This window comes from Mesoplodon bidens (genome assembly GCF_964165515.1).
Source record: "Mesoplodon bidens genome assembly, chromosome: 9".
NCBI classification, from domain to species: Eukaryota; Metazoa; Chordata; class Mammalia; order Artiodactyla; family Ziphiidae; genus Mesoplodon; species Mesoplodon bidens.
This window is the reverse complement of record NC_138166.1, coordinates 74,787,411-74,812,515: the sequence shown is the minus strand read 5'-3', so window position 1 is coordinate 74,812,515 and position 25,105 is coordinate 74,787,411. Positions and strand designations below refer to the sequence as shown.

At 40.2% G+C, this 25,105-nt stretch overlaps 1 protein-coding gene across 4 annotated transcripts in view; it reads left to right on the top strand.

Moving 5' to 3' along the window:
• The window catches only part of CTTNBP2 (cortactin binding protein 2), a 181,696-nt gene that overhangs the window by 108,563 nt on the left and 48,028 nt on the right, over window positions 1-25,105 (top strand). For all 4 annotated transcript variants that reach the window (XM_081244582.1, XM_081244581.1, XM_081244580.1 and 1 more), the window contains 4 exons: window positions 6,162-6,312; window positions 9,355-9,606; window positions 19,778-19,895; window positions 23,516-23,791. In XM_081244582.1, coding sequence (XP_081100708.1) covers window positions 6,162-6,312; window positions 9,355-9,606; window positions 19,778-19,895; window positions 23,516-23,791 — 797 coding nt within the window. The remainder of the gene's footprint in view (window positions 1-6,161; window positions 6,313-9,354; window positions 9,607-19,777; window positions 19,896-23,515; window positions 23,792-25,105) is intronic.

Here is a 25,105-nt window from a genome sequence, read left to right as displayed (position 1 = left end):
TGCCTCCTTTGTCATAGATTAGTTGACCATAGGTGTGTGGGTTTATCTCTGGCCTACTATCTTGTTCCATTGATCTATGCTTCTGTTTTTGTGCCAGTACCATATTGTCTTGATTACTGTAGCTTTGAAGTATAGTCTGAAGTCAGGGAGTATGATTCCTCCAGCTGTGTTTTTTTCCCTCAAGACTGCTTTGGCTATTCGGGGTCTTCTGTGTTTCCATACAAATTTTAAGATTATTTGTTCTAGTGCCGTAAAAAATGCCATTGAAATTTGATAAGGATTGCATTGAATCTGTAGATTTACTTATACTTATATATTTATTTATACTACTTTGGGTAGTATAGTCATTTTCACAATACTGATTCTTCCAATCCAAGAACATGGTATATCTCTCCATCTGTTGGTATCATCTTTAATTTCTTTCATCAGTGCCTTATAGTTTTCTGCATACAGGTCTTTTGTTTCCCTAGGTAGGTTTATTCCTAGGTATTTTATTCTTTTTGTTGCAATGGTAAATGGGAGTGTTTCCTTAATTTCTTTTTCAGATTTTTCATCATTAGTGTATAAGAATGCAAGAGATTTCTGTGCATTAATTTTGTATCCTGCAACTTTACCAAATTCATTGATTAGCTCTAGTAGTTTCCTGGTGGCATTTTTAGGATTCTCTATATATAGTATCATGTCATCTGCAAACAGTGACAGTTTTACTTCTTCTTTTCCAATTTGTATTCCTTTTATTTCTTTTTCTTCTCTGATTACCATGGCTAGGACTTCCAAAACTATGTTGAATAATAGTGGTGAGAGTGGACATCCTTGTCTTGTTCTTGATCTTAGAGGAAATGCTTTCAGTTTTTCACCATTGAGAATGATGTTTGCTGTGGGATTGCCATATATGGCCTTTATTATGTTGAGGTAGGTGTCCTCTATGCCCACTCTCTGGAGAGTTTTTGTTTTTTTGGGTTTTTTTGCAGTACACGGGCCTCTCACTGTTGTGGCCTCTCCCGTTGTGGAGCACAGGCTCAGCGGCCACGGCTCATGGGCCCAGCCGCTCCACAGCATGTGGGATCCTCCTGGACCGGGGCACAAACCCATGGCCCTTGCATCGGCAGGTGGACCCCCAACCACTGCGCCACCAGGGAAGGCCCTCTGGAGAGTTTTTATCATAAATGGGTGTTGAATTTTGTCAGAAGCTTTTCTGCATCGATTGAGTTGATCATGATTTTTGTTCTTCAATTCGTTAATATGATGTATCACATTGATTGATTTGCGTATATTGAAGAATGCTTGCATCCCTGGGATAAAACCCACTTGATCATGGTGTGTGATCCTATTAATGTGTTGTTGGATTCTGTTTTCTAGTATTGTTGAGGATTTTTGCATCTATATTCATCAGTGATATTGGTCTGTAATTTTCTTTTTTTTGTAGTATCTTTGTCTGGTTTTGGTATCAGGGTGATGGTGGCCTCATAGAATGAGTTTGGGAGTGTTCCTTCCTCTGCAGTTTTTTGTAAGAGTTTGAGAGGGTTGGGTGTTAGCTCTTCTCTAAATGTTTGATAGAATTCACCTGTGAAGGCATCTGGTCCTGGACTTTTGTTTGTTGGAAGATTTTTAATCACAGTTTCAATTTCATTACTTGTGACTGGTCTGTTCATATTTTCTGTTTCTTCCAGGTTCAGTCTTGGAAGGTTACACCTTTCTAAGAATATGTCCATTTCTTCCAGGTTGTCCATTTTATTGGCATAGAGTTGCTTGTAGTAGTCTCTTAGGATGCTTTATATTTCTGTGGTGTCTGTTGTAACTTCTTTTTCATTTCTGATTTTATTGATTTGAGTCCTCTTACTCTTTTTCTTGATGAGTCTGGCTAACGGTTTATCAATTGTGTTTATCTTCTCAAAGAACCAGCTTTTAGTTTTATTGATCTTTGCTATTGTTTTGTTTCTATTTCATTTATTTCTGGTCTGATCTTTATGATTTCTTTCCTTCTGCTAACTTTGGGTTTTGTTTGTTCTTCTTTCTCTAGTTCCTTCAGGTGTAAGGTTAGATTGTTTATTTGAGATTTTTCTTGTTTCTTGAGGTAGGCTTGTATAGCTATAAACTTCGCTCTGAGAACTGCTTTTGCTGCAGTCATGGGTTTTAGATCGTCATGTTTTCATTGTCATTTGTCTCTAGGTATTTTCTGATTTCCTCTTTGATTTCTTCAGTGATCTCTTGGTTATTTAGTAACGTATTGTTTAGCCTCCATGTGTTTGTGTTTTTTACGTTTTTTTCCCTGTAATTGGTTTCTAATCTCATAGTGTTGTGGTCAGAAAAGATGCTTGATATGATTTCAATGTTCTTAAACTTACTGAGGCTTTATTTGTGACCTAGGATGTGATCTGTCCTGGAGAATGTTCCATGCGCACTTGAGAAGAAAGTGTAATCTGCTGTTTTTAGATGGAGTGTCGTATAAATATCAGTTAAATCTATCTGGTCTGTTGTGTCTTTTAAAGCTTCTGTTTCCTTATTTATTTTCATTTTGGATGATCTGTCCATTGGTGTAAGTGAGGTGTCAAAGTCCCCCACTATTATTGTGTTACTGTTGATTTCCTCTTTTATAGCTGTTAGCAGTTGCCTTATGTATCGAGGTGCTGCTATGTTGGGTGCATATATATTTATAATTGTTATATCTTCTTCTTGGATTGATCCCTTGATCATTATGTAGTGTCCTTCCTTGTCTCTTGTAACATTCTTTATTTTATACTCTATTTTATCTGATATGAGTATAGCTACTCCAGCTTTCTTTTGATTTCCACTTGCATGGAATATCTTTTCCATCCCCTCACTTTCAGTCTGTATGTGTCCCTAGGTCTGAAGTGGGTCTCTTGTAGACAGCGTATATATAGGTCTTCTTTTTGTATCCATTCAGCAAGCCTGTGTCTTTTGGTTGGAGCATTTAATCCATTCATGTTTAAGGTAGTTATCAATATGTATGTTCCTATGACCATTTTTTAAATTGTTTTGGGTTTGTTTTTGTAGGACCTTTTCTTCTCTTGTCTTTCCCACTTAGAGAAGTTCATTTAGCATTTGTTGAAGAGCTGGTTTGGTGGTTCTGAATTCTCTTAGCTTTTGCTTGTCTGTAAAGCTTTTGATTTCTCCATCAAATCTGAATGAGATCCTTGCCGGGTAGAGTAATCTTGGTTGTAGGTTCTTCCCTTTCATCACTTTAAGTATATCATGCCACTCCCTTCTGGCTTATAGAGTTTCTGCTGAGAAATCAGCTGTTAACCTTATGGGAGTTCCATTGTATGTTATTTGTCGTTTTTCCCTTGCTGTTTTTAATAATTTTTCTTTGTCTTTAATTTTTGCCAGTTTGATTACTATGTGTCTTGGCGTGTTTCTCCTTGGGTTTATCCTGTATGGGACTCTCTGCACTTAATGGACTTGGGTGGCTATTTGCTTTCCCATGTTAGGGAAGTTTTCAACTATAGTCTCTTCAATATTTTCTATGGTCCTTTCTCTCTCTCTTCTCCTTCTGGGATCCCTGTAATGTGAATGTTGTTGTGTTTAATGTTGTCCCAGAGGTCTCTTAGGCTGTCTTCATTTCTTTTCATTCTTTTTTCTTTATTTTGTTCTGGAGTAGTGAATTCCACTATTCTGTCTTCCAGGTTACGTATCCGTTCTTCTGCCTCAGTTATTCTGCTATTGATTCCTTCTAGTGTAGTTTTCATTTCAGTTATTGTATCGTTCATTTCTGTTAGTTTGTTCTTTAATTCTTCTAGGTCTTTTTTAAACATTCCTTGCATCTTCTCGGTCTTTGCCTCTATTCTTTTTCCGAGGTCCTAGATCATCTTTGCTCTCATTATTCTGAATTCTTTTTCTGGAAGGTTGCCTATCTCCACTTCATTTAGTTGTGTTACTGGGGTTTTATCTTGTTCCTTCATCTGGTACATAGCCCTCTGCCTTTTCATTTTGTTTATCTTTCTGTGAATGTGGTTTTTGTTCCACAGGCCACAGGACTGTAGTTCTTCTTGCTTCTGCTCTCTGCCCTCTGGTGGGTGAGTCTATCTAAGAGGCTTGTGAAAGTTTCCTAAATTTGCTCTTCTTAATAATAGATTTTTGTATATGAGGGAAATGAAGAGGAATATGCTATTTCCAAATCTCATGTGAATGAACTTGCTTCCGAAGAAGAAGATCATTTTTAGCATATCAACATAAAGTCATCCCTCCTGTCTATGGGGGATTGGTTCCAGGACCTCCTACAGATACCAAAATCGAGGATGCTCTAAGTCCGTTATATAAAATGGTGCCATATTTGCATATAACCCACGCATGTCCTCCCGTATACTTTAAACCATCTTTAGGTTACTTATAATACTTAATACAATGTAAATGCTATGTAAATAGCTGCGAGCATGTGGTAAATTCAAGTTTTGCTTTTTGGAACTTCCTAGGATTTTTTCTAAGTATTTCCCATCTGGGGTTGGTTGAATCTGCAGATGTGAAACCTGCAGATATGGACGGCCGACTGTGTATGTGGTTATATAACGGATTGTTAAACACTTTGCTGTTCACTATTTTCCACCACCACAACCCAAAAACCTTTTTTATGTGCGATGGCATTAAATGTAAAACATAGAATTATATTAATTGTAATACTCTTAACTTCCTACTGGCAGTTTATTCAGTATTAAATACCAATTATTCACTTTATTTTATCATTAAAAAAAATTGAAGCAGGACTTACATACTGAAAGAAATTAGAGCACAAAACCAAAAAGAGCCTATCAAGTAAAATATATGTAAGTTTAGCAGTGATTTCTTCAGTAGCTTACTAAGTCAGTTGACTATAGATATAACTTTCTAAAATCAAGTCATATTTTAATAATAAAATAGAATATAGCTAAATTGCTTTCTTTGCCTGTGATGAAATGACAGGCTCTGGAGAATGAAAGCTGTGTTCAACTTTTTTGTTTTACCATCTGGATAGAAATGTTTCCTTTAACAAATCTCAGAATTCTTGAAATATGGGTTTTACATTTTATACTAATGTTACTAGTCATAAAGGTAAATTTTTTAAAATTCAAAATGCATCCATAAAGTTCAGTATTTTTCTTTTTTCTGTGTGTGTAACATGTCTCATCACCCTGAGTTTATTGTTGAGGATCAGAGCTACTGATTTGCTGCTCTTTTTGCATGTATCCTAAGTCCTCCAAGAGAGATTCTTCTTCTGGGCGGTACTTTTACCTTTACTGCCAGCAGGCAATCTGTAGGGCCACTTGCTTGGATAGTGTAACAGTCATGGGAACAGAGGCATGGATGGCTTTGCAAAAAGGGAGAACCCTGGGGAACTGCAGGGGCTTGATTAATTTAAATGTGTATTAGATACACAACAATATGTAACTTATTTTAAAAATATGCATAAACAAACCAAATGTTGCCAAGGGAAGCCAAGAAAAAACATGCATCTGAGCAAAGAAACAAAGATGTGAGTTCCTTCTTAATTTGATGATTTATCACTCTTTTTAAAGTTTATTCTATCTAATTTTGCAAACTGAAGTTAGTTCCTAAGTGCCGTGAAGTCTTGAATTTACCTCATTGTTTTGCTTCTTGATTCTCAGGGCAATGTGTTTCTGCTTAGTTCCTCATAAACTAGCCCCACTTCAGGAGACAGGACAGCCTCTGCTGTCTTTTCTCCCCAAGATGGCCCTTTTCTGTCTCCGTACTGCCTTTTATAGTGGAGGCAAATGGTGCCCTGCTGTCTGTGCTATTTATAATTATTTTCTCAAGTGGAAATCTCAGAATGACTCAGCAGCCTGACTTTTTTCAAGGTTCAAACTATTTTGAACCACAAATAATATATATGTCAAGCACAGTTAAACATATTCCAAGGACTCTACTTTCACAGTTTGGTTGCAGAGAACTGTCATAAACCACGTATTCACACTTGATCAAAGCTGCTATTTTAAATTTTCATGGGAGTAGTTAAAATACATCTTCCAGCCTTGTTAAAAACAGTATCTATGTAATAAGACCAGGAATAATTGATACATATATTTAATAATTCATGGAAATAAAGCTGCGGAATTGCTCTAGCATTATTTTCTCTGTTTAATATCTTGGTCAGGTGGTACTTCAGAAATCAAGCCCAGTTTGTATGTAATTAATCATAATCTTGCATTTAGGTGTGTAGAATTATTAATTGCATATGATGCTAATGTTAATCATGCTGCTGATGGAGGACAGACACCTCTGTACCTGGCCTGTAAAAATGGAAATAAAGAATGTATTAAACTCTTGTTGGAAGCTGGAACTGACCGAAGTGTAAAAACCAGAGTGAGTACCTGTATGTTGGGTTTTGTCCTATAATTTACAACATGTCTCCAAACTCTACAGCTCAAAAAATAAAACCGGTTAAAATACAGGTTGCTTTGTTTTGTTTTGCTTTGAGGATATTGGATAAAGACATTGTCTTATTTGTTTGAGCATCTGATTATTAGAAGCTTGTTCATTAGCCTTTCTTTTTAAAGGTAGTTGGTGTAGTGCCTGGGAATTGTAAGCATTGGACAAAGGTCATCTGTTATCGAGGCCATCATCACTAACCACAGTAGTGCTCATTTGTAGTATGTGTAAACAGGAGGGAGTTTGTGGCAAGACAGTGCCCATTGCCAGCACTTAGAGGAAGGTTATCTGTGCTCACTGTTCTTCCCAGGACTGACAGTTTATTGTTGCTAAGATTATGCAACACCTCACAGAGTTCAAGGTCATTGTCTAATTTGAGTCAGAACTTGAAGCACTGTGTGTGGAAACCCACTATGGAGCCTAACAGGCTGAGGTAGCTGTTGACTCTGTCGCACACAGTTCTGGTACCTCCTGTACAGGGCGCACAGGTGAAGTCAGGGACTTAGAAACTGAAGAAATTTGGAGTCTGATCCACAGAAGAGTCTTTGGATAATACTTCTGGCTCAGCCACACAGAAATCCATTTGAAACAAACTTCTCAATTCAGCTTCCCAAACTGGCCTTCATCAACCTATCATGATAGACTTAAAGACCAAGAAATCAGCCTTCGTACACTGGCATGCATTTCTCCAGTGGGGGCCCATCTAAGGACTGGTGGGTTTAACGGAGCCCACTCTTCACTGGGATCAGGAATTTTTTTTTTTTTTTTTTTTGCAGCTTCCCAGAATGTGAAAAGTGTAATAATCACCACCCTCCAGGATATTCCTGATGAAAGACAAGTGTAGACTTCTTAATCTCCAAAGGTTATCTGAACCTTGGATCTCTTCTGTTAATAGAGAATTGACTATACTGTGCATCCATTTCATAGGAAACACCCTTAAAATTTTCTAGGATAAAAAGGTGCATTACCTACTTTAAGGTCGCTCTTAGATCTTGGATTTTCTTAATTTCTCAGAAGAAAACAAACAGTTAATGGTATAACCAGAGATATAAGCTAGGTATAGACATTTTACATTGAGTCCTATTGCAAGGGCTTTTTTTCTTTAATTTCCTTTCTATTTATTTTTTGAAAATCTGAGAAAATAGTCCAGATTCATGTTGTTTTATATGTTTTACTTAAGAAATCTGTGGTATTACACATATTCATTATAAAATTCTACCTTACATATGAAAAAGGAATGAATTTTACATCATTATCTGAATGAAAAATAAGTAGTTCAACATAAAAAGTCACATCCTGTAAGTCAGAGAACACAGAAATCCATGCTGTCAAGCTAGTTGTTGATAAACTGAATGAAATCGTTAGAAGTACAGAGGCTCCAAAGTACAGAGATAAATAGCATAATTGATAAAGGACCTTAAGGGAGTGATTATTTCTCATGACTTGTAATAAGAAACCAAAGGAGAATGAAAGATTGTAAGTTTTTCAGAAGTAATTGCATGGCCTTTGTAATATAAATTAAGGAAGGTCAAGAGCACTTACACTCTTCGGCCTAATTAAGGCTGATACCCATGTAAAGGTGTCTACAGCCCAACAAAGAACAAGCCATGAGACACTTTATCTGCCTGGGGTACACCGGAGGACCATATGGTATTCCAGCTACTGCCCAGCCATGGTCTGCTGTTAGCCAAGTCGATTCCCTTGATATGAGGTACAGAACCAGAGAAAAAGCCACATCATTCAGTGAGAGCTTTAGCAAATGATCAGATGACTCAGTCTAAGTGTAGATGGTTACCATTTATTGTCTGTTTTTCTCCCTGTCTTCTACCCCGTTATTTTTTTTTAAAGTATACTGTAACTCACTGACAAAATAATGTAGCAGTATGAAATACCAAATGAAAAAAATAGGCCAAAGGGAGAAGAAAATGAAGCCAAAATACGTATCACCGAAATAATTCTCTATTCTTTTATGAAAGTCTTAAAAATCTAATGAAGGTGGATACCTGAGTAAAAGGCAGACCTATCTTTATATAAAAATGAGAGACTACAGAGGGGATCAGGATTTCCCCTAGAATAGTGTTTGTCAAACTTTAGCGCAGCAGAGTTGCCCAGACGGCTGTTAAAACGGATTGCGGGGCCCCAACCTTGAGGTTTCTGGTTCAGTAGGTCTGGGATGAGGCTCAATAATTTACATTTCTAACAAGTTCACAGATGGTGCTATGCTGCTGGTCAGGGGACCACACTTGGAGAACCACTATCCTAGGAAAGAGTTGTGAGTCTGCTCTAGCAACCAGCTAAGTGGACGGTTGAGGCTTCAAAGTATAATATGTTCTAGAGAATGGGCCCAAGTGTTTTAGTTGGAACATTTTCTAAGCTTGCATTTATCAATATCCAGCTGCAGTCACAGAGAGCTCCATAGAGGCTGATAGGTATCTCATGAAGTTACTTGACTTTGTTTTTCCTTCATGTCTGCCTTTTCCCTGTTAATCTAGAATCTTTCCTTCTAAAATCAGTGGCATAAAATTTTAAGATAACTAGAATCAGGACTCTTCCCTGTAAGTAAAACTGGCTTATAACAGCATTCATTTAGTACAGTACTGGTAACTTTATATTTGCATATAAATTAAAAAAAAATCTTTATGCCAAAGTTCATTCTCTTTCATAATATTAAATTGAGATTTTGTTTTACCATATATAATGCTTAGTTACCATCCTGGGCAGTACCTGTTTACTCCAAATGGTCAACTGTTAAGAGGAAATTCTTACCAAATAGCAAACATGAGTCATAGCAATGGAAAATACACTAATTGACAGTGGTCTGAGAACTTAGCTCATCTATGATATTCAGGATCGGAAGCCTGCTTTGCCCAGCTCAGTGGTCCACGCCCAAGAACATGTAGAGGTGAACTTTAAATAACACAGTTCTCAACATTGACGTTGTAATCAACCCTTTCCCCCTGGTCGTTTTATTTTCAGGATGGCTGGACACCAGTTCATGCAGCTGTGGATACTGGTAATGTGGACAGCCTCAAGCTTCTTATGTACCATAGGGCCCCAGCTCATGGAAACTCGTTGCATGAGGAGCCCGAGTCGGGCGTCTTTGACTTGGACGGAGGAGAAGAGAGTCGTGAGGGCACATCCAAGCCTGTTGTTCCTGCAGACCTCATCAACCACGCCAACAGCAAAGGCTGGACTGCTGCCCATATTGCTGCTTCAAAAGGTTTTAAGGTGTGTCTGGTAGCAGCTGACCTCATTACACGGTTGTAATTTGATGAGTGGCGAAGTTGTCTGCTATTGACTGAGTGTGTTTCACCTGAATAATTGGGGACTGAGCAGTAGTACCATTGCAGGAGATGATCCGCTTCCAGTACGAACCAACTTTTTTTTGTCCAGCAGATATTTATGGTCAAGCGTATATGAGACTTAATCACAAAAATCAGTTTGGAGTTTGTTAACAAATGTGGGAGTAATTCCAGACATTTTGTCTCACGTCAAATTAGAGGAAAAGTTGGATATTGATAGAGTGCACAGGGTTGTTTGATTTCGTACCAAGACCATGCCATGAGTTAGAGGGAGGGCCAGGATTCAAGTACACATGCCCTGTACTCTGAACTCCCTCACTAGCCCTACCTGTGCTGTCTTATGATACATAAGAGGGCATTCTAGATTTCACTCATCAGTTAGAAGAGAGAAAGATTCTGATTATTAAGGAAATAACATAAAATAGTAAGCCATCCATTCATGCTTCTTTTTCTATTTAAATCACTTTAGCAATAATATTGCTTTAACAATGAAAATCTATCAGGAAGCTCCTGAGTGCAAGGCATTGTGTAAGCTAACATTTGCAGGAATCATTTATGTGATTAGTTAACTCCTAGTTCAGTGGCAAGGGTGCAAGATACAAGACAAGCGTAGGATAAGAGAAGTTCAAAAAATTTAAAACAAGGGTAATAGATGAGTGGTTGGAGCAGTACAAAAAGGCAAATTTTTATTTTTTGGATGAGAGAGTGCACGTATTTCAGAGAGCAGAGTTGTGGAATATTAGGCTCAGGAATGGCTTATTCTGGAGGAGATGGAAACGATTTTGGCCTTGCAGGGTGTGTTAAATTTGTCACCCATCACTGGAGAGGAGAGTAGTTCAGATGGAGGGAGCAGTAGGAACAGACCAGAAGTAGGGAGGTGGGTAACAGCTCCAACTGAGCTAATGAAGAGTAGTGAGAAGTTTCACAGTATGGCACCAGCCTTTAGTGATGTATTAAGAAGTTTGAGCTTTATTTACTAGTCAGGGTAAAACCATTGAAAGGTTTTGTACAAAGGAACAAAAGAATCAGCTCTGTAGTTTAGATTGATTGACTTAGCAATAACATTTAGAAGACTAGGGATTATGAAAACATTGGTGGCAGGGGAGAGACTAGGTGAAAGATGATGGGAGTGATAGAAATAATAAGAGAGATCACAGAGTACAAATGTCCAAGAATTGAAGACAGATTAGATACAGGAAATGAGCGAGCTAAATAGAAGGATCATAGTGACATTCCCAGAAAGAGGAAAGAAGAGGCGTCATTGTGATCAAGAAGATAGAATGTGGGGCTTCCCTGGTGGCACAGTGGTTGAGAATCTGCCTGCCAATGCAGGGGACATGGGTTCGAGCCCTGGTCTGGGAAGATCCCACATGCCTCGGAGCAACTAGGCCCGTGAGCCACAACTACTGAGCCTGTGCGTCTGGAGCTTGTGCTCCCCAACAAGAGAGGCCGTGACAGTGAGAGGCCCGTGCACCATGATGAAGAGTGGCCCCTGGTCGCCGCAACTAGAGAAAGCCCACGCACAGAAACGAGGACTCAACACAGCCAAAAATAAATAAATAAATAAAATAAAATAAAATAAAAGATAGAATGTGGATTTAAGCATGCTGAATTGCTGAATTTAATTCTGGGATATGTCCAACCAGATGGAGATATCTGGAAATAGCTAGAAATGTGCATTTGGAGCTCTTGGTTGGGTAACTTCCTGTTGTTATGATCTAGAGCAGAAGCTGTTCATTTTGGACTTTGGGGTTTTTTTTAAACTAGTGAGAAAAAGGCATGATTCAGTTCAACGTGGAGGTATTGCTTGCTAGTAGTAGTTTACTCCTATTTTATCCTTAAAAAAAACCTACAGAAATTCTGTGAACTTGATATATATATATTGGTTTGAATGGAAGGCAATGACATTTGACATAAGTTTTTGGAAGACAAGATGGAAAATATGAAAGCTTAAATTTGAAAATGCATAGTTAATCTAAGACAGTGAATCTCATTTGATGGAGGAAAGGTACATGGAAGGGGTAGTTCTCAACTTACTTCCCCCTTCAAGAAAATCTGAGGATAATGCAGGAGGTTACTGACAGTGGTAGGTTGTTCACGCACTCAACCTGAAGGCAAGAAAAAAAAAAGGCAAAACAAAGAACAAAACCTGAGCATCACTGATCTAGAATGATCAGCCACTGACCCTCTGATGCAAGGCAGAGAGAGAAGCCCACTCTCCAGGGTGAGTTACCCTGCAGGGTGGGAGGCTTGAGTTGCCACTCAGCTCCTTCATTATGAACTCCTCATAAGTCCTGGTGTTTTTATAGCCGAGGATGGCATCTTCATGGCTTCCCAGGCCCCTGGCAACGTGGATGCTCTGTCATCATTGAGTAAAGGGAAATAGGATTTCTTTCTCACATGTAATATGACTCTCTCTGTATCCTCTTATGTTAAGAAGCTTAAGATAAATTTTGAACAAGAAGAGAGATTTTAGAAAGTGAGCATGACTGACAATATCCACACACCGCAAAGAAAAATAATAAATTAAAATAATAGATTTTTTTTTTTGCCCTGGAGTAGATATGTCATCTTTCAGGCTAACCTCTTCATTTTATGGTTAGGATATTGAAACCCTGGAGGGATTAATAGATAGAAGTTGGAAATGAAGCCCAGAATGCATGGTTTCATTACTTGTGCGACCTGCCTTCCTAGTCAGTAGTGGGTATTGGAAAATATTTTTCATCCTTTGCCTAATACAGTGTTTATATCCTGGCTGACTCCATAGAGGTAATCCATTCACAACTAAGTTGCTAAGACCAGTTTTCTGAAAAAATAAATTACAATTCTGAGTTAATCATTGTGTGGGTGAAGAGATTCTACACTGACCACAAGTAGAGCTTAAAAGGTGTATGTTTTTTTTTCCGCTTTGTAGTAGCATATATGTGTCCAATCCGCATAAGGTAGTAGTACCACTGTTACCCAAGAGGATGACTTCAGTTTCCATGTGTTTTTCAATGTAAAAAAAAGTGGGATTTCAGAGCATGAAGACACATAGCTCATCTAGTCCAGCTGCCTTGCCTTGCAGATGAAAAAATTAAGTTTTGGGAAATAGTGTAACTAATTCCCCAAGGTCAATTCATAGAAGACCAGATTCCCAAATCAGTCCTTTTTCCACTTAGTTCTTGGTCTTTTTCCCAATGTTTAAGCAATTTATGCAAATCACCATTTAGTGTTTGGTAACAAGAGTAGCTCTCTCTAAAGCTGGTCTGTGACTGCTCCGAAGTTGAACTCACTGAGGATAAACCTGTTTTCATCACTTAGGGTGAGTGGATAGAAGAGTTTCTTAGTGAAACTCTGTGTTCTGTCATGAGAACTCTGACATGTCAAGTTCCTGCCGCAGAAATAGATTAGGGAGAGTGTCTGGATTTGAGCGGCTGGTTGTTGAAGCTCTTGTACAAACAGATTCTTTATTTGGGGGATTATGTGTTTTGAGTAGATGATAATTCTAGCTTACGTATCGCCCAAGCCAGTGGCTTCCTGTCACTCATGCTCTTACTCAGCCTTTCTGGGTTGTTTAACATGTTGACTGTAATGCAGACTCCTCCTCAGCTTCTAGTACACTGCTCCTTCCTCGCTTCCCTTCTGAATTTGATGACCAGGCTTTCTCTTTGTTTTTCTGGTTTTTCTCTTTTGTTTTTTAACCCTCAGCAACTCCCATGCTCCTTCCTAGCTGCCTAGTCCTATTTTTTTTTTTTTTTTTTTTGCGGTACGCGGGCCTCTCACTGTTGTGGCCTCTCCTGTTGCGGAGCACAGGCTCCGGACGCGCAGGCTCAGCGGCCATGGCTCACGGGCCCAGCCGCTCCGCGTCATGTGGGATCTTCCCGGACCAGGGCACGAACCTGTGTCCCTTGCATCTGCAGGCAGACTCTCAACCACTGCACCACCAGGGAAGCCCCTGCCTAGTCCTATTTTTAAGACTTTATCCAGTCCTTCAACTTTAACTGTGGCTTCTACAGTAACTCTTCCCAAACCCAGATCTCACACCTGGCTTTTTACCTGTCTTCCAGCCATTTATTTCCACCATCCTAGAGGTCATCTCTAGGCAGTCCCACAGTCCTCTGGTCAGGCGGTGGCCTTCTTGTTGCCATCTTTACGCCATCCTCACAGTGTGTAGGAACTGTGGACTGATGGATGCATTTTTAGTTCTTAGCCAGGCGAGTGTCAGGCATTCCCTCCCACACTCCAGCATCCACCTGACTGGATAGTCTGGATGTGGTATTTGTCTTGAGCACAGAGGCCCACATGGAGCCCCAAGATTTAGATTTCCTCTCCCTAGGTCATGGCTGCAAAGAGAAAAAAAATGATAGAAGTCCCTAAATTTCTTCCTTGTCACAGAGTTGGGCACCTGGCTAGGAGAAGACAAAGACAGGATAACCTGTGAGGTTGGACCAAGTCTTTGGGACTAGATGATAAATAGAAATCTGTGCTTTTGATTCTGCATGATAATTTTTTCCCCTTAATTTTTATAAAATTATTTTCGAAAAAGACTGTGTGTAGATAAAGGGAAGGCTATTTTTTAAAACTCTCATTCTAGAGTGTTCAGTGCAGAGTATTGCATCCTTGCTTAATTTGAACAGCAATGACTCACAGAATCCTAAAGGTTTCTCACATAAACTTGGCCAACCAGAGTCTTGCTCCACCCCTCACCCAAGACATACGCTTTCTGGTGTTTTCCACTAACACCTTTCATGGGTCTGGTTTTGACCCTTTTTCTCCTCTCGCTCTCTACTTTCCCCCTTGAATGATCTTTTTGGCCTCCAGAATATAATCTATAGAGATTCCAAAATCCTCTCTAGCCCACCTAACCATGTCCTGAGTCCATTCAGGAAGGTCTTACCCAGGACGCCCATGGTTTTACAGGGCATCTCCTTGATAACCCAGTTGGCCCAGTACAGTCCTTGTTTATGCCCATCATCCCAATGTAACCATTAACAGTGCCCCTTTTTACTCATAAAAGTGTCCCAGTTTAGCCAATTATATGGTAACCCTATTGATGACCATATTCGTGTTTACTTCCACCAAACAGCTCCATGAGGATGCATGCCTGGGCTCCCGTGTTTAGGCTGCATCTCTTGTTCCTCCTCTCTTAATCCACTAACATCACCTGACATTTGTGTTTATTGCTCCATCTTCCTAAGATAATGAATTCGAATGATTGATAAAACTCTAGATTTTATTCCCTTATAAATGAACATGTAAACAAAGGGAAGGCTATTTTTTTCAATGTCCCTTGGGGAGCCCTCATCACGGGCTGTCTGGACTTGCGTAGGCCCTGCTGTGATCTCCTCATCTCCAGTCTCTCCAGCTCCTCTACACTGTCTTGAGAGGGGCCTTCCTAACAGGAAGTTGGTCATGTAATTTACCTTTCATCTTTACAAGGATAAGTGACCTTTCTGTCGCTTCAAGGATAAGTGCCAGATCTTTACATGACAGACAAGTGCCGTCCAGATCTGGCCTCAGCCTCTCTCCACAAGCACCCTTGCCCCCTTTCCTCACGCACTCTCTGCTCTAACCCTGCACTGCTGGCTGCTCTGTAGATGTCCTGTGCTGTCTCTTTTCCCCCTGCCTTTGCATCTGCTCTTCTCATTACCTCAAATGGCCTCTTCTGTCCTGACCCCTCCCTGCCTGGGAAACATCTCAGCTTAAGTCTTGGCTTCCAGGAGTCCATTGGTCCCCAGAGCACCTCTTCACACTTCACTTAGGGAGCTTGTTCTTTACTGTCCCTCCCTTTCCACCTCCTCCAAAAAATCACTTTTCATCGTTGTATATATTGTGCTCAGCAGTCTCTGGCCCACAAGTACTAAATGTTTGTTGAATCAGTGAATGGGCTATTTGATGAGAGTTCTGTCTTTACTGGTCTCCTTTCTGTCGCTCTCTTTTTCTGTATGTCTTCCAAATGCACCAGTTGGTTTTCAGAACTGAGCTGATCATGGCACTTCCTACCTGAACGTATCCTCCAGAAAGCCTCCAGAAAGACATCCAGGCTCCCTAGCACTCAGCCCTTCACGGCTGACGCTGGCTGTCTTCATCTCACTCCTAAGTCTGCCTGCTTCCTCATGCTGTTGTTTCCCATTGTGATAGCCTCCATCTCCCCTGCCCTGCCAAACAGTGAGCACACCCACACCCCAAGTTGTTCCCAGCACGTGTGCCAGACCCTACCTGTGCGTTTGCAGACTGCTTTCCCTCCCACTTCCTCCGCCCAGTGTCAGACCCTCAGCTTCCTGCCCTGACTAGGATCTTATCTCTAGCTCTTTGGACTTGGGGTTTCACCTTATTCTCCCTGGCACTGGTACCTTGCCTCTCAGCTCTGAAAGGCCCCTGGCAGAGGTGGTTCATTGTCCCTCAACATCTTTTCTACCCTCCTCTGCAATAATGGACCTCTCAGAGTTCAGCTGGGCTCGTGACCACACAAAATAAAGACTACATTCTCCAGCCTCCGTAGCAGGTGACCATGGACACCTACCTAAGTTCTGGTGATTGGGATGTGAGTGGAAGCAGAAGTTGAAGCCTAAGCCACTGCTTTTTGAAGTCTCTGCTCTAGGGAACTCCCTGGTGGTCCAGTGGTTAGGGCTCCACGCTTTCACTGCTGAGGACCTGGGTTCGATCCCTGGTCGGGGAACTTAGATCCCTCAGCCATGCGGCGTGACCAAACATAATAATAAATTAAAAAATAAAGTCTCTGCTCTAGCACATGTATCTGTATCGTAGTTAACAACACTTTGATTTAGACTCATTCATCTAGACCTCTTGCTCTGCATCGCTTGGAACAGCCTGCCCAGTTTAGGTCCCCTGAGAATCCATTTCCAGAAGAAGCAACTAGCATCACAGCATTTGTTCTCTCCACTCGAAGCCCACCCTTCAAGGAGAGAGCTTAGATTCTTTTCTCTGCCTTTTCCACCTCCTCCTCCTCCCCTTAGTAAAACTTTCTGCTCACTTCAACAGCCCCGTCTTCTGGGCACATTTTCCCCATGGCTCTTGCCTATACTTTGCGCTTCTGCCGGAGAAGCAGAAACTGTTAGCGTCTTCGTCGTCACAACCCTGGGCTCTAACACAGCGCCTGGCACAGAGGTGCTTAGTATCTCTTTCATAAAGTTGTGAGGATCTGTGAGCACTAAATACTTGTGCTGTGTTGGAACAGTGCCTAGAGCTTAGTATGTGCTCCAGTAGTTATTGTAGCTGCTGCTGTTCAGTGTCAGTTGGGTAAAGTTTTCATCTTCTTTGTGTTCCCCATGGAGCCCAGCATAGTGCTGTGGAACTCACAGCTGTGACCCTGTTTGGGTATGCGTTATCCTGCTATCTTTCCAACATTTCTTGCTTCCTTATAGAGAAAGCTACTGCTTATGTTATTGCCTACTGACCTACCTGAGTGTAATAAAAATTATATACAACCCACTTTATATGTCAGACTTAAAAGAATCTTGCAGATTTTGGTTGCGTCTTTTATCATTTCTGTTTGTAATTTGAAGTATCACCTAGAATTATAACGTTTGCTGATGTGCTGTAATTCCTCACCACTTACCTGAATATTTGGGCTGTTTTCTAACTGGTGATGATTATGTTGATTATAACAAAAACAGCAGCTAATAAATATTGAGAACGTTTTACGTGCCAAGAGTGTGAAAGCTTTTTACCCATCTTTTCATTTAAGTCATGTAACAGCCCTATGAAATACAGATATTTGAGACACAGATATGGAAACTGAGCAGGAAAAAGTTAAATGATCTACCAAAATTCGTGAATAAAATCATTTATATTGGCAGGCTTAGACCTCCCCCACCCCCCGCTCTGTTTTGGCTCTTACCTGCTCTTGCTGCAAGTACTAACTTGTGTAGTAAATGTACTTTTTTTACCTCTTATCATCTGGGAATTCATAAAGTTTTATGCTCAGATTGCATTCTACTTAAATCTTTCATTAAAGTTAATTTTATTAAATATCTTATACATTTACTGATTTTTGTACAAATTAGTAATAACAATTGGACAAAAAATTTATGTATTTGACTTAGTTTTCAGTTCATTTCTTGGCTTAGTGATTTTTTTAAACCTGAACCCCAGACCCCTGAAAGCTAGACTTTGATTACAATTGTTAGAGAAGATTCCTCCGACCTGAGCAGTGAGAAACCAACGTCCAAGTCAGTCCCTTTGCAGAAGACAGATTTTCTTGATTCAAAGGTCCTCTGGCTCGGCGGCTCCATTGTGCAGGTACCAAGGCCTAGGTTCCCATCCCCCCAGCATCCAAAAAGATTCCCTATATTGGCTTTGTCCTCAAACCAGCACTGGCTTCCTGTTCAAATTTCACTTAACTGGTGGTCTCAGCTTACTCTTCGTTTTTCTTTCTGACCCTTAGGGATTTCCTGTATTTCCTTGTGAACTCATGATTTAAAGTATATTTGGGGGCCAATATGAAGCAACTGGAACTCAAGTATACTCCTGGTGGGAGTAGAAATTGGTATAGCCACTTTTGAAAGCTCTTTGCGGTCTATACTAATACAGAACATGTGCATACCCCATGACCCAGAAGACCAGGTCTGTACATATACCCAATAGAAATATGTACATGTGTCCGCCAAAGGACACGTACCAGAATGTCTATAGTAGAACCCAAATGTCCACCAGCAAGAAAATAGATGAGTAAATTGTGGACTATCCGTATGATAGAATACCACCCAGTAATTTTAAAAAGAATGAATTGAATTATAACTGTTCCTAACACATGGATGAATTTTACAGACATTATGTTGAATGAAAAGAAGCCAAATATAAAAGTGTGTCTGTAATATGGTTCCATTTTTAAAATTCATAAATAGGCTAAGCCAATCTCTGATCTTAGAAATCATAGTAGTAGCTATCTTTGGGGGGAGAAGGGGAGGGGCTAGCGATTGAGATGGAACATTAAGGAGGCTTCCAGAGTGCTCCTTACACAAGTATGTTCACTTTGTGATAATTCTTCAAGCTGCACACTTACTTTTGTACTTTTCTATATGGATATTATACATCAGTAAGAAAAACATATGTTTTACAAAACAGAAAAAAGGTGTTTTACAGCATGATTAGAGAAAGCTGTTCAGACTGCGTAGTTTGCTGTGTTGTCAGAAGTGGAAGTCAGCCTAGAGCGCGCGCGCGTGTGTGTGTGTGTGTGTGTGTGTAGGGGAGTGAAGAGAAGGACAGTGCTTGTTTTGGTTGTTAGTTCCTTTTCATGGTTTCTGGTTTATTCAGTTTTGTGCTTACTGTGGTGGGAAATCAACAGACAAATCATGAAGTGGTAGAAGTTGAAATAGCAGAGTTCCTTGATAAATATCCTGATGTAATATCCTGCCATGAAGTTCCTTATTTGAAAATGTTTGCATATAAATTGTCTACCACTTTGAATTGAAAAATTTTGGAAAACTACGACCTTTCAGTTCATAGGTTAGTGATATTTTTTTAAATGGAGATTTCCTGGAGCAACACAAGAAAAAACTGAAAAAGAGAGGGCACCTAACTTCAATATCTATTGAGAATGTTTTTCTAAAACTTCAGTCAACATGGTGTTCACACATATTTCTCAAATAAGACAGTGTAAGATCTCAGATATATATGTGCTTACAAGGACTCTGGGACAGACTTGTTACAATTGGAGCCCAGCACTTGCATGACCAGGAAAGCAGTGCCTGATCTAGAAGATAGCAAGGTGCATCTGGTTGTAGCAGAAGTCTTTTTGCTTTATATTTCCAAATTACAGTGAAAGGATACTGTCTGCTGAAGTCTTTTTTCCTTAATTTTACTCTGCAAACTGAGTGATTATTAGTAAGCTAATTTTTTTCTCTTGAAACCTAAGAGGCTGTTCTGTGGAGCAGTGTTTTGATCCTGTGAATCAGATGTAAATGAAGCACTGTTTGCTTTTCATTTGGAGACAGTGTTTAGATTAATCTGTGTATTTGGGTTGCTGGGAAAGAAATAAGCTTTCTGGCTGAGAATTCCTGATTTGCTTGCTACAGGCAACTGAATTTTCCCTTGGAGTTTTCGCTTGAGTTTATTCACTTGGACGTGAGGTAATGGAGTTTGTCTCTTTACAGAACTGCCTACAAGTCTTATGTAGGCATGGAGGGCTGGAGCCGGAAAAAAGAGATAAGTGTAATCGGACTGCACACGATGTCGCCACTGATGACTGCAAGCACCTGCTGGAGAATCTGAGTGAGTGCCCTTTGCAGCTGCATTGCTCATCCGGCATCCACACTGCTGGGGCCTCTGGGACTGTGGGAAAGATATCAATGCAACTACAGTTTTCTCACTCTCTTCTTAACCTTCTTTGAAACCTAGCTGCTACAAAAACACTTAATTGGTTATAAATGGGGTAATTATATTTTTCCACATAGAATGGCTTTTTACAGAATTAGTTGTTATTGAAATAATTCTAGGTCTTCCTTGTATTTGACTGACCTTGGACAGCTTTTAAATAATTATTGCTCTTTTCTTGTGACTTAGATTGTCTTTCTAGACATGAGACTAGGAAGCTATGAGAAATCATGGCCGTCTAGTGTGCTATTAGCTGATCATATGAATGTAGGCAGGCAGGTCCCTTATCTCTCAATGTCTGGTTGCCTACCTGTCTAGGAAGATAAATGATGATCTTTAGGGTCCCTTCCATCTTTAAGAGTATATACTTCTGAACATTAATGAAAAGTTCACTTGTGGCTTTATGAATATGGAGTGCTAGATCAGATGAAATATTGTGACCTCTTATCAGGATTATCACTCAGTCCATCCAGTCAGCCAGCTGTATCAGTAGTTGGATTTGAGCTTACATTCTAACATTGAGTCAGAAAATAAACAATAAACATAAGCAATAATTCATTGTATGGTATGTGAGATGGTAATACGTGCTATGGAAAAGACTAAAAGGGATGGGGAGTGAGAGGGTGGGTTTCAGTTTTTAAAACGATAGACAGGGTAGCCTCACTGATACGACATCTGAGCAAACACTTGGAGGCGAGGAAGGGGCAGCTCTGTAGATCTCTCAGGTAAGAACTTTCCAGGCAGAGCATCAAGTGGACAGAGGCCCTAACAGGTAGGAGCATATCTGTTGTGTCTGAGGAACCGCAAGCAGGGCAGAGTGATGGGGTTATAATGAGTGAGGGGAGAAAAGTAGGAAAACAGGTCAGAGAAGTTGCAGGAGGGGATGGGGATTGAGCCTGATCTAACTAGAATTTGTAGGCGATTGTTGGGACTTAAGGTAACCATTTCTGTGTTTGAGCTTATGAGTAACGGGACCTGGTGTACATTTTTTTTTAAAGAATTTTTGTCATTTTTTAATTCAGGAACATTGTAAGTATTCCTACCCTGTAAAAAAAAAAAAAAGACATTGTTAGCTATCATTTTATTTTATTTTATTCCATTTTTTTAGCTATCTCATTTTAAATTTTGCTTTTATCAACTTAGTAAACATAAGTGAGCTTCTAAATAACACAACATTGTAAATCAACTATACACCAATAAAAATTTTAAAAAAATAACTATTAAGAAAAGATAAAATCAAAGAAATCTCATACTAATTGTAAAAGGCCAACCCTGGCAATGTTCCTAATTAAGAATGGTGTATGTTTTAATGGTATCTCTGGCTGCTTTGTCAAAAAAAAAAAAAAAACTAGGAAGTCACAGGCCTAACGTTAGGCCATTAATGTAGTGTTCCAGGTGAGAGCCAGTAATGACAGCTCAGTTCAGGACTATAGTAAATGAGGACGTTTCGGTCCTGGATATAGCCAAAGATGAGCCAACAGAACTTTCTGATGGGTTGGGTGTGAGGTACGAGAGAGGGGATTCATGGATAATTCCAAGGTTTTCAGTCTGAACAACTGGCAGGATGGCATTGCCATCAGCTGTCTAGGGGAAGGCTGTGGGTGAAGCAGATTTTGCTAACGAAGATTAGGAGTTATGTTCTGAATTATGAATTTGAGATGTCTGTTAGGGCATCTATGTAGGAGATGTCAAGTCAGCAAGAATTCTGGAGTGAGTATGAGCTGGATTTATAAACCTGAGAGTCAGCAGTCTAGAGATGGTATTTAAAGTCATGGGACTGTATGAGCTCTCGAAGGCAGTGAACACAGATAGAAAAACTAAGAGAAACAAGCCTTGCAAGACTCTCATTAAGAAATCTAGAAGAAGGGGAGGGACCAGCAAAGGAACAACATTAGAGGGTGACCAATGAGGTGTGAGGAAATCCAGGAGGAGTGTAACAGAGAGCAGAGAGATCAGCTGTGTCACAAGCTGCTAAGTAACATGAAGACCAAAAATAAAATCTAATAGGTGGTCAGTTAATGGAAAAAAGTCAGTTTAAGAAGAGGATCATAAAAATAACATATTTTTAAACATTTCATTTTAATTTAAAACACACCAAGTAATTCTTTCATCAACTTTTAGGTGAAGCTCTTTATATTGATATGGTTCTGCTGATGGAAGTGCCACGTATTCTTATTTGAACAAACCACATCTTTAATGCTTTGTCTGTGGTTTCTGTTGTTTGAGGACTTAAACATATTTATGAAGCAAACTAAAGGCAGTATCTGTCTAGAGATAATTAAATTTTTTCTAATTTTATGTAGTTGTCTCATCCATATCTCACTAAAAACTTGTTTATAGCAACTCCTCTGTTCAGTCTCATAAGTGTTCTGATTTTCATAGGAATAGTAACTCATTTCATCAGTATCTGGAATATTTAATTTACTAATTATAGTAATGAGTAATTATAGTAATGAGTTCAACAGACATAGAAGATTTGGGATTAAACACAAGTGGCTCTTGGTAAGCATATAATTCCGTTCATGAAAACAAGTACATGGGGAGCTATCCACCTGGGAGGGGGCCCCAGTCCGCTGGTGTCACAGAGAGATTGGAAAGATCATTTTAAAAGCTTCTACTGCACTGTTCACAGTTATCAAGTACTTACTAGTTCTTGTGAGATAGTGTGTTAACAGATAACGTGTTAAACTAATAGTGTGTTAAATCCCTTCCAAACATGAGTTCATTTATTCTTCATAGCAACTCAATTGTACGTTCCTTCCATTTTATGGAAGAAATTGGGGCATAGAGAGATGAAGTCTGTTTACCAAGTACACAGGGCTAAGTAGAAAGCTGACCCTGAGGCCGAGCCCAAGGTCTGTATGAGTCTGAAACCACTGTCCTGAGCACACTGACCTACGCAGCTGTAACCTGCCTTCTTCATGAGGTTATCGATGAAGGTGAGGAGAAAAGGTGATATAGAGAGGTCAAGAGAGGGCTCTAGTTTTCTCAGATGCTTTTTTTTTTTTTTTTTTTCTTTTTTGGTACGTGGGCCTCTCACTGTTATGGCCTCTCCTGTTGCGGAGCACAGGCTCTGGACGTGCAGGCTCAGCGGCCATGGCTCACGGGCCCAGCCGTTCTGCGGCATGTGGGATCTTCCCAGACCGGGGCACGAACCCGTGTACCCTGCATCGGCAGGCAGACTCTCAACCACTGCGCCACCAGGGAAGCCCTCTCAGATGCTTTTTGAAAGAATTTGAGAACCTTGCTGAAGGGAAAGAATCAAGGAAGTAGAACCGGCCAAAGAGACAAGGAAAGATAAACAGTTCAAGCAACATGGTTCCAAAGAAACTGTGAAGAGATTGGGAGACCAAAATTTACTCCAGTAGACGAATATTCAATTGATGATATTTTAAAAAGGATAGCTGCCCTTTGCTTTGTTTTTAAAATGTTTATATCTGTTTGTTTTATGTAAGATGTTTTCTGGGTTTTTTTCCTGTCAGGATTTTATTCCCCTAATTCTTTCATTCTTCCAACAGATGCTCTTAAAATACCCTTAAGGATTTCAGTGGGTGAGATTCAACCAGGCAACTACGGTGCCGATGATTTTGAATGTGAAAACACAATATGTGCTTTAAATATTCGCAAACAGACATCATGGGATGATTTTTCAAAAGCAGTGAGTCAAGCTCTGACAAATCATTTCCAAGCAATCTCTTCTGATGGATGGTGGAGTCTGGAAGACGTGACGTTGAATAGCACCACTGACTCTAGCATTGGCCTCGGTGCAAGCAGCGTGCGATCCATCACGTTAGGTATCAGCAGTCCAGCAATGAAGGGAAAGTTAAATTTCTGGGTTTATTTACGTTCATGGGCTCCCTAACCTGATACGTAGTTCACTGATTAAATACATTCAAAGCTCACTTGTGGCAGCTGCTGGTGCTGAAAAACTTGAGTATTCATAATGCAACCATTACATAATGTTGCCTGTTGGTATAAAAATGCTTTTATGCCTCAAATAATACCCAGAGAGTAAAGGACATGAAAGCCCTTGATGAGGCTTTGTGATTGCACTTGCTATTTTGATAAATGCAAGAAACTAACCACATTGCAGCTGCTTGCTAATACACAAGCTCTGAACACAGCTCCAAGTTTGTACTTGGGCTGTGCCAGAGATGCAGTAGTGTATGAACAACTTACCTTTGGATGGGAGTCCTAATAAAGTCTAGAGTTAGAAGAAGCATTTTAATGAAGAATACAGTCGAAGCTCCCACTTGGAATGAGTCAGGGTGATACCTGGTTGTTTCTGTTTGATAGGACTCCAAAGAACTTAAAAAGATAAGATTTGCTTTCTGATAAACATAGTAAGTGTACTATAAATGTTAGTTGTTTCTGGTTAGTTTCTTTCCTGTCGAACTAAGAGAACTGACATCTATGGGGAACCTCCTGTGATGTCAGGACTATGCTGGGAGCTTTATTTATATACAGACCTTAGTGAGTCCTTACAACAGGCTCATTTACAGATAACTAGTTACAAGTTAACTTGCCTGAGGTCACACAGTCAGGACTCAAATTCCAGCCTGTCTGAGAGGAAAGCCTGTGTATTTTTTTTTTTTTTTTTTTTTTTTTTGCTGTACGCGGGCCTCTCACTGCCGTGGCCTCTCCCGCTGCGGAGCACAGGCTCCGGACACACAGGCTCCACGGCCACGGCTCGCGGGCCCAGCCGCTCCGCGGCATGCGGGACCCTCCGGGATAGGGGCACGAACCCGTGTCCCCCGCATCGGCAGGCGGACTCCCAACCACTGCGCCACCAGGGAAGCCCAAGCCTGTGTATTTTTAATAGCACCAGGTTGCAAAAGAATAGTCAAGATTGAGGGAAGGGCAATTTTCACCATGCGATTAATGTATCAGCTTATTATATTAGAAAGTATTTTATTTTGTTCACACATATATGCTAAATCACTTTCAAAACATATATTACCAATAGCTTTTTTTTTTTTTTTTTTTTTGCGGTACGCGGGCCTCTCACTGTTGTGGCCTCTCCTGCTGTGGAGCACAGGCTCCGCACGCGCAAGCTCAGCGGCCATGGCTCACGGGCCCAGCCGCTCCGCGGCACGTGGGATCTTCCC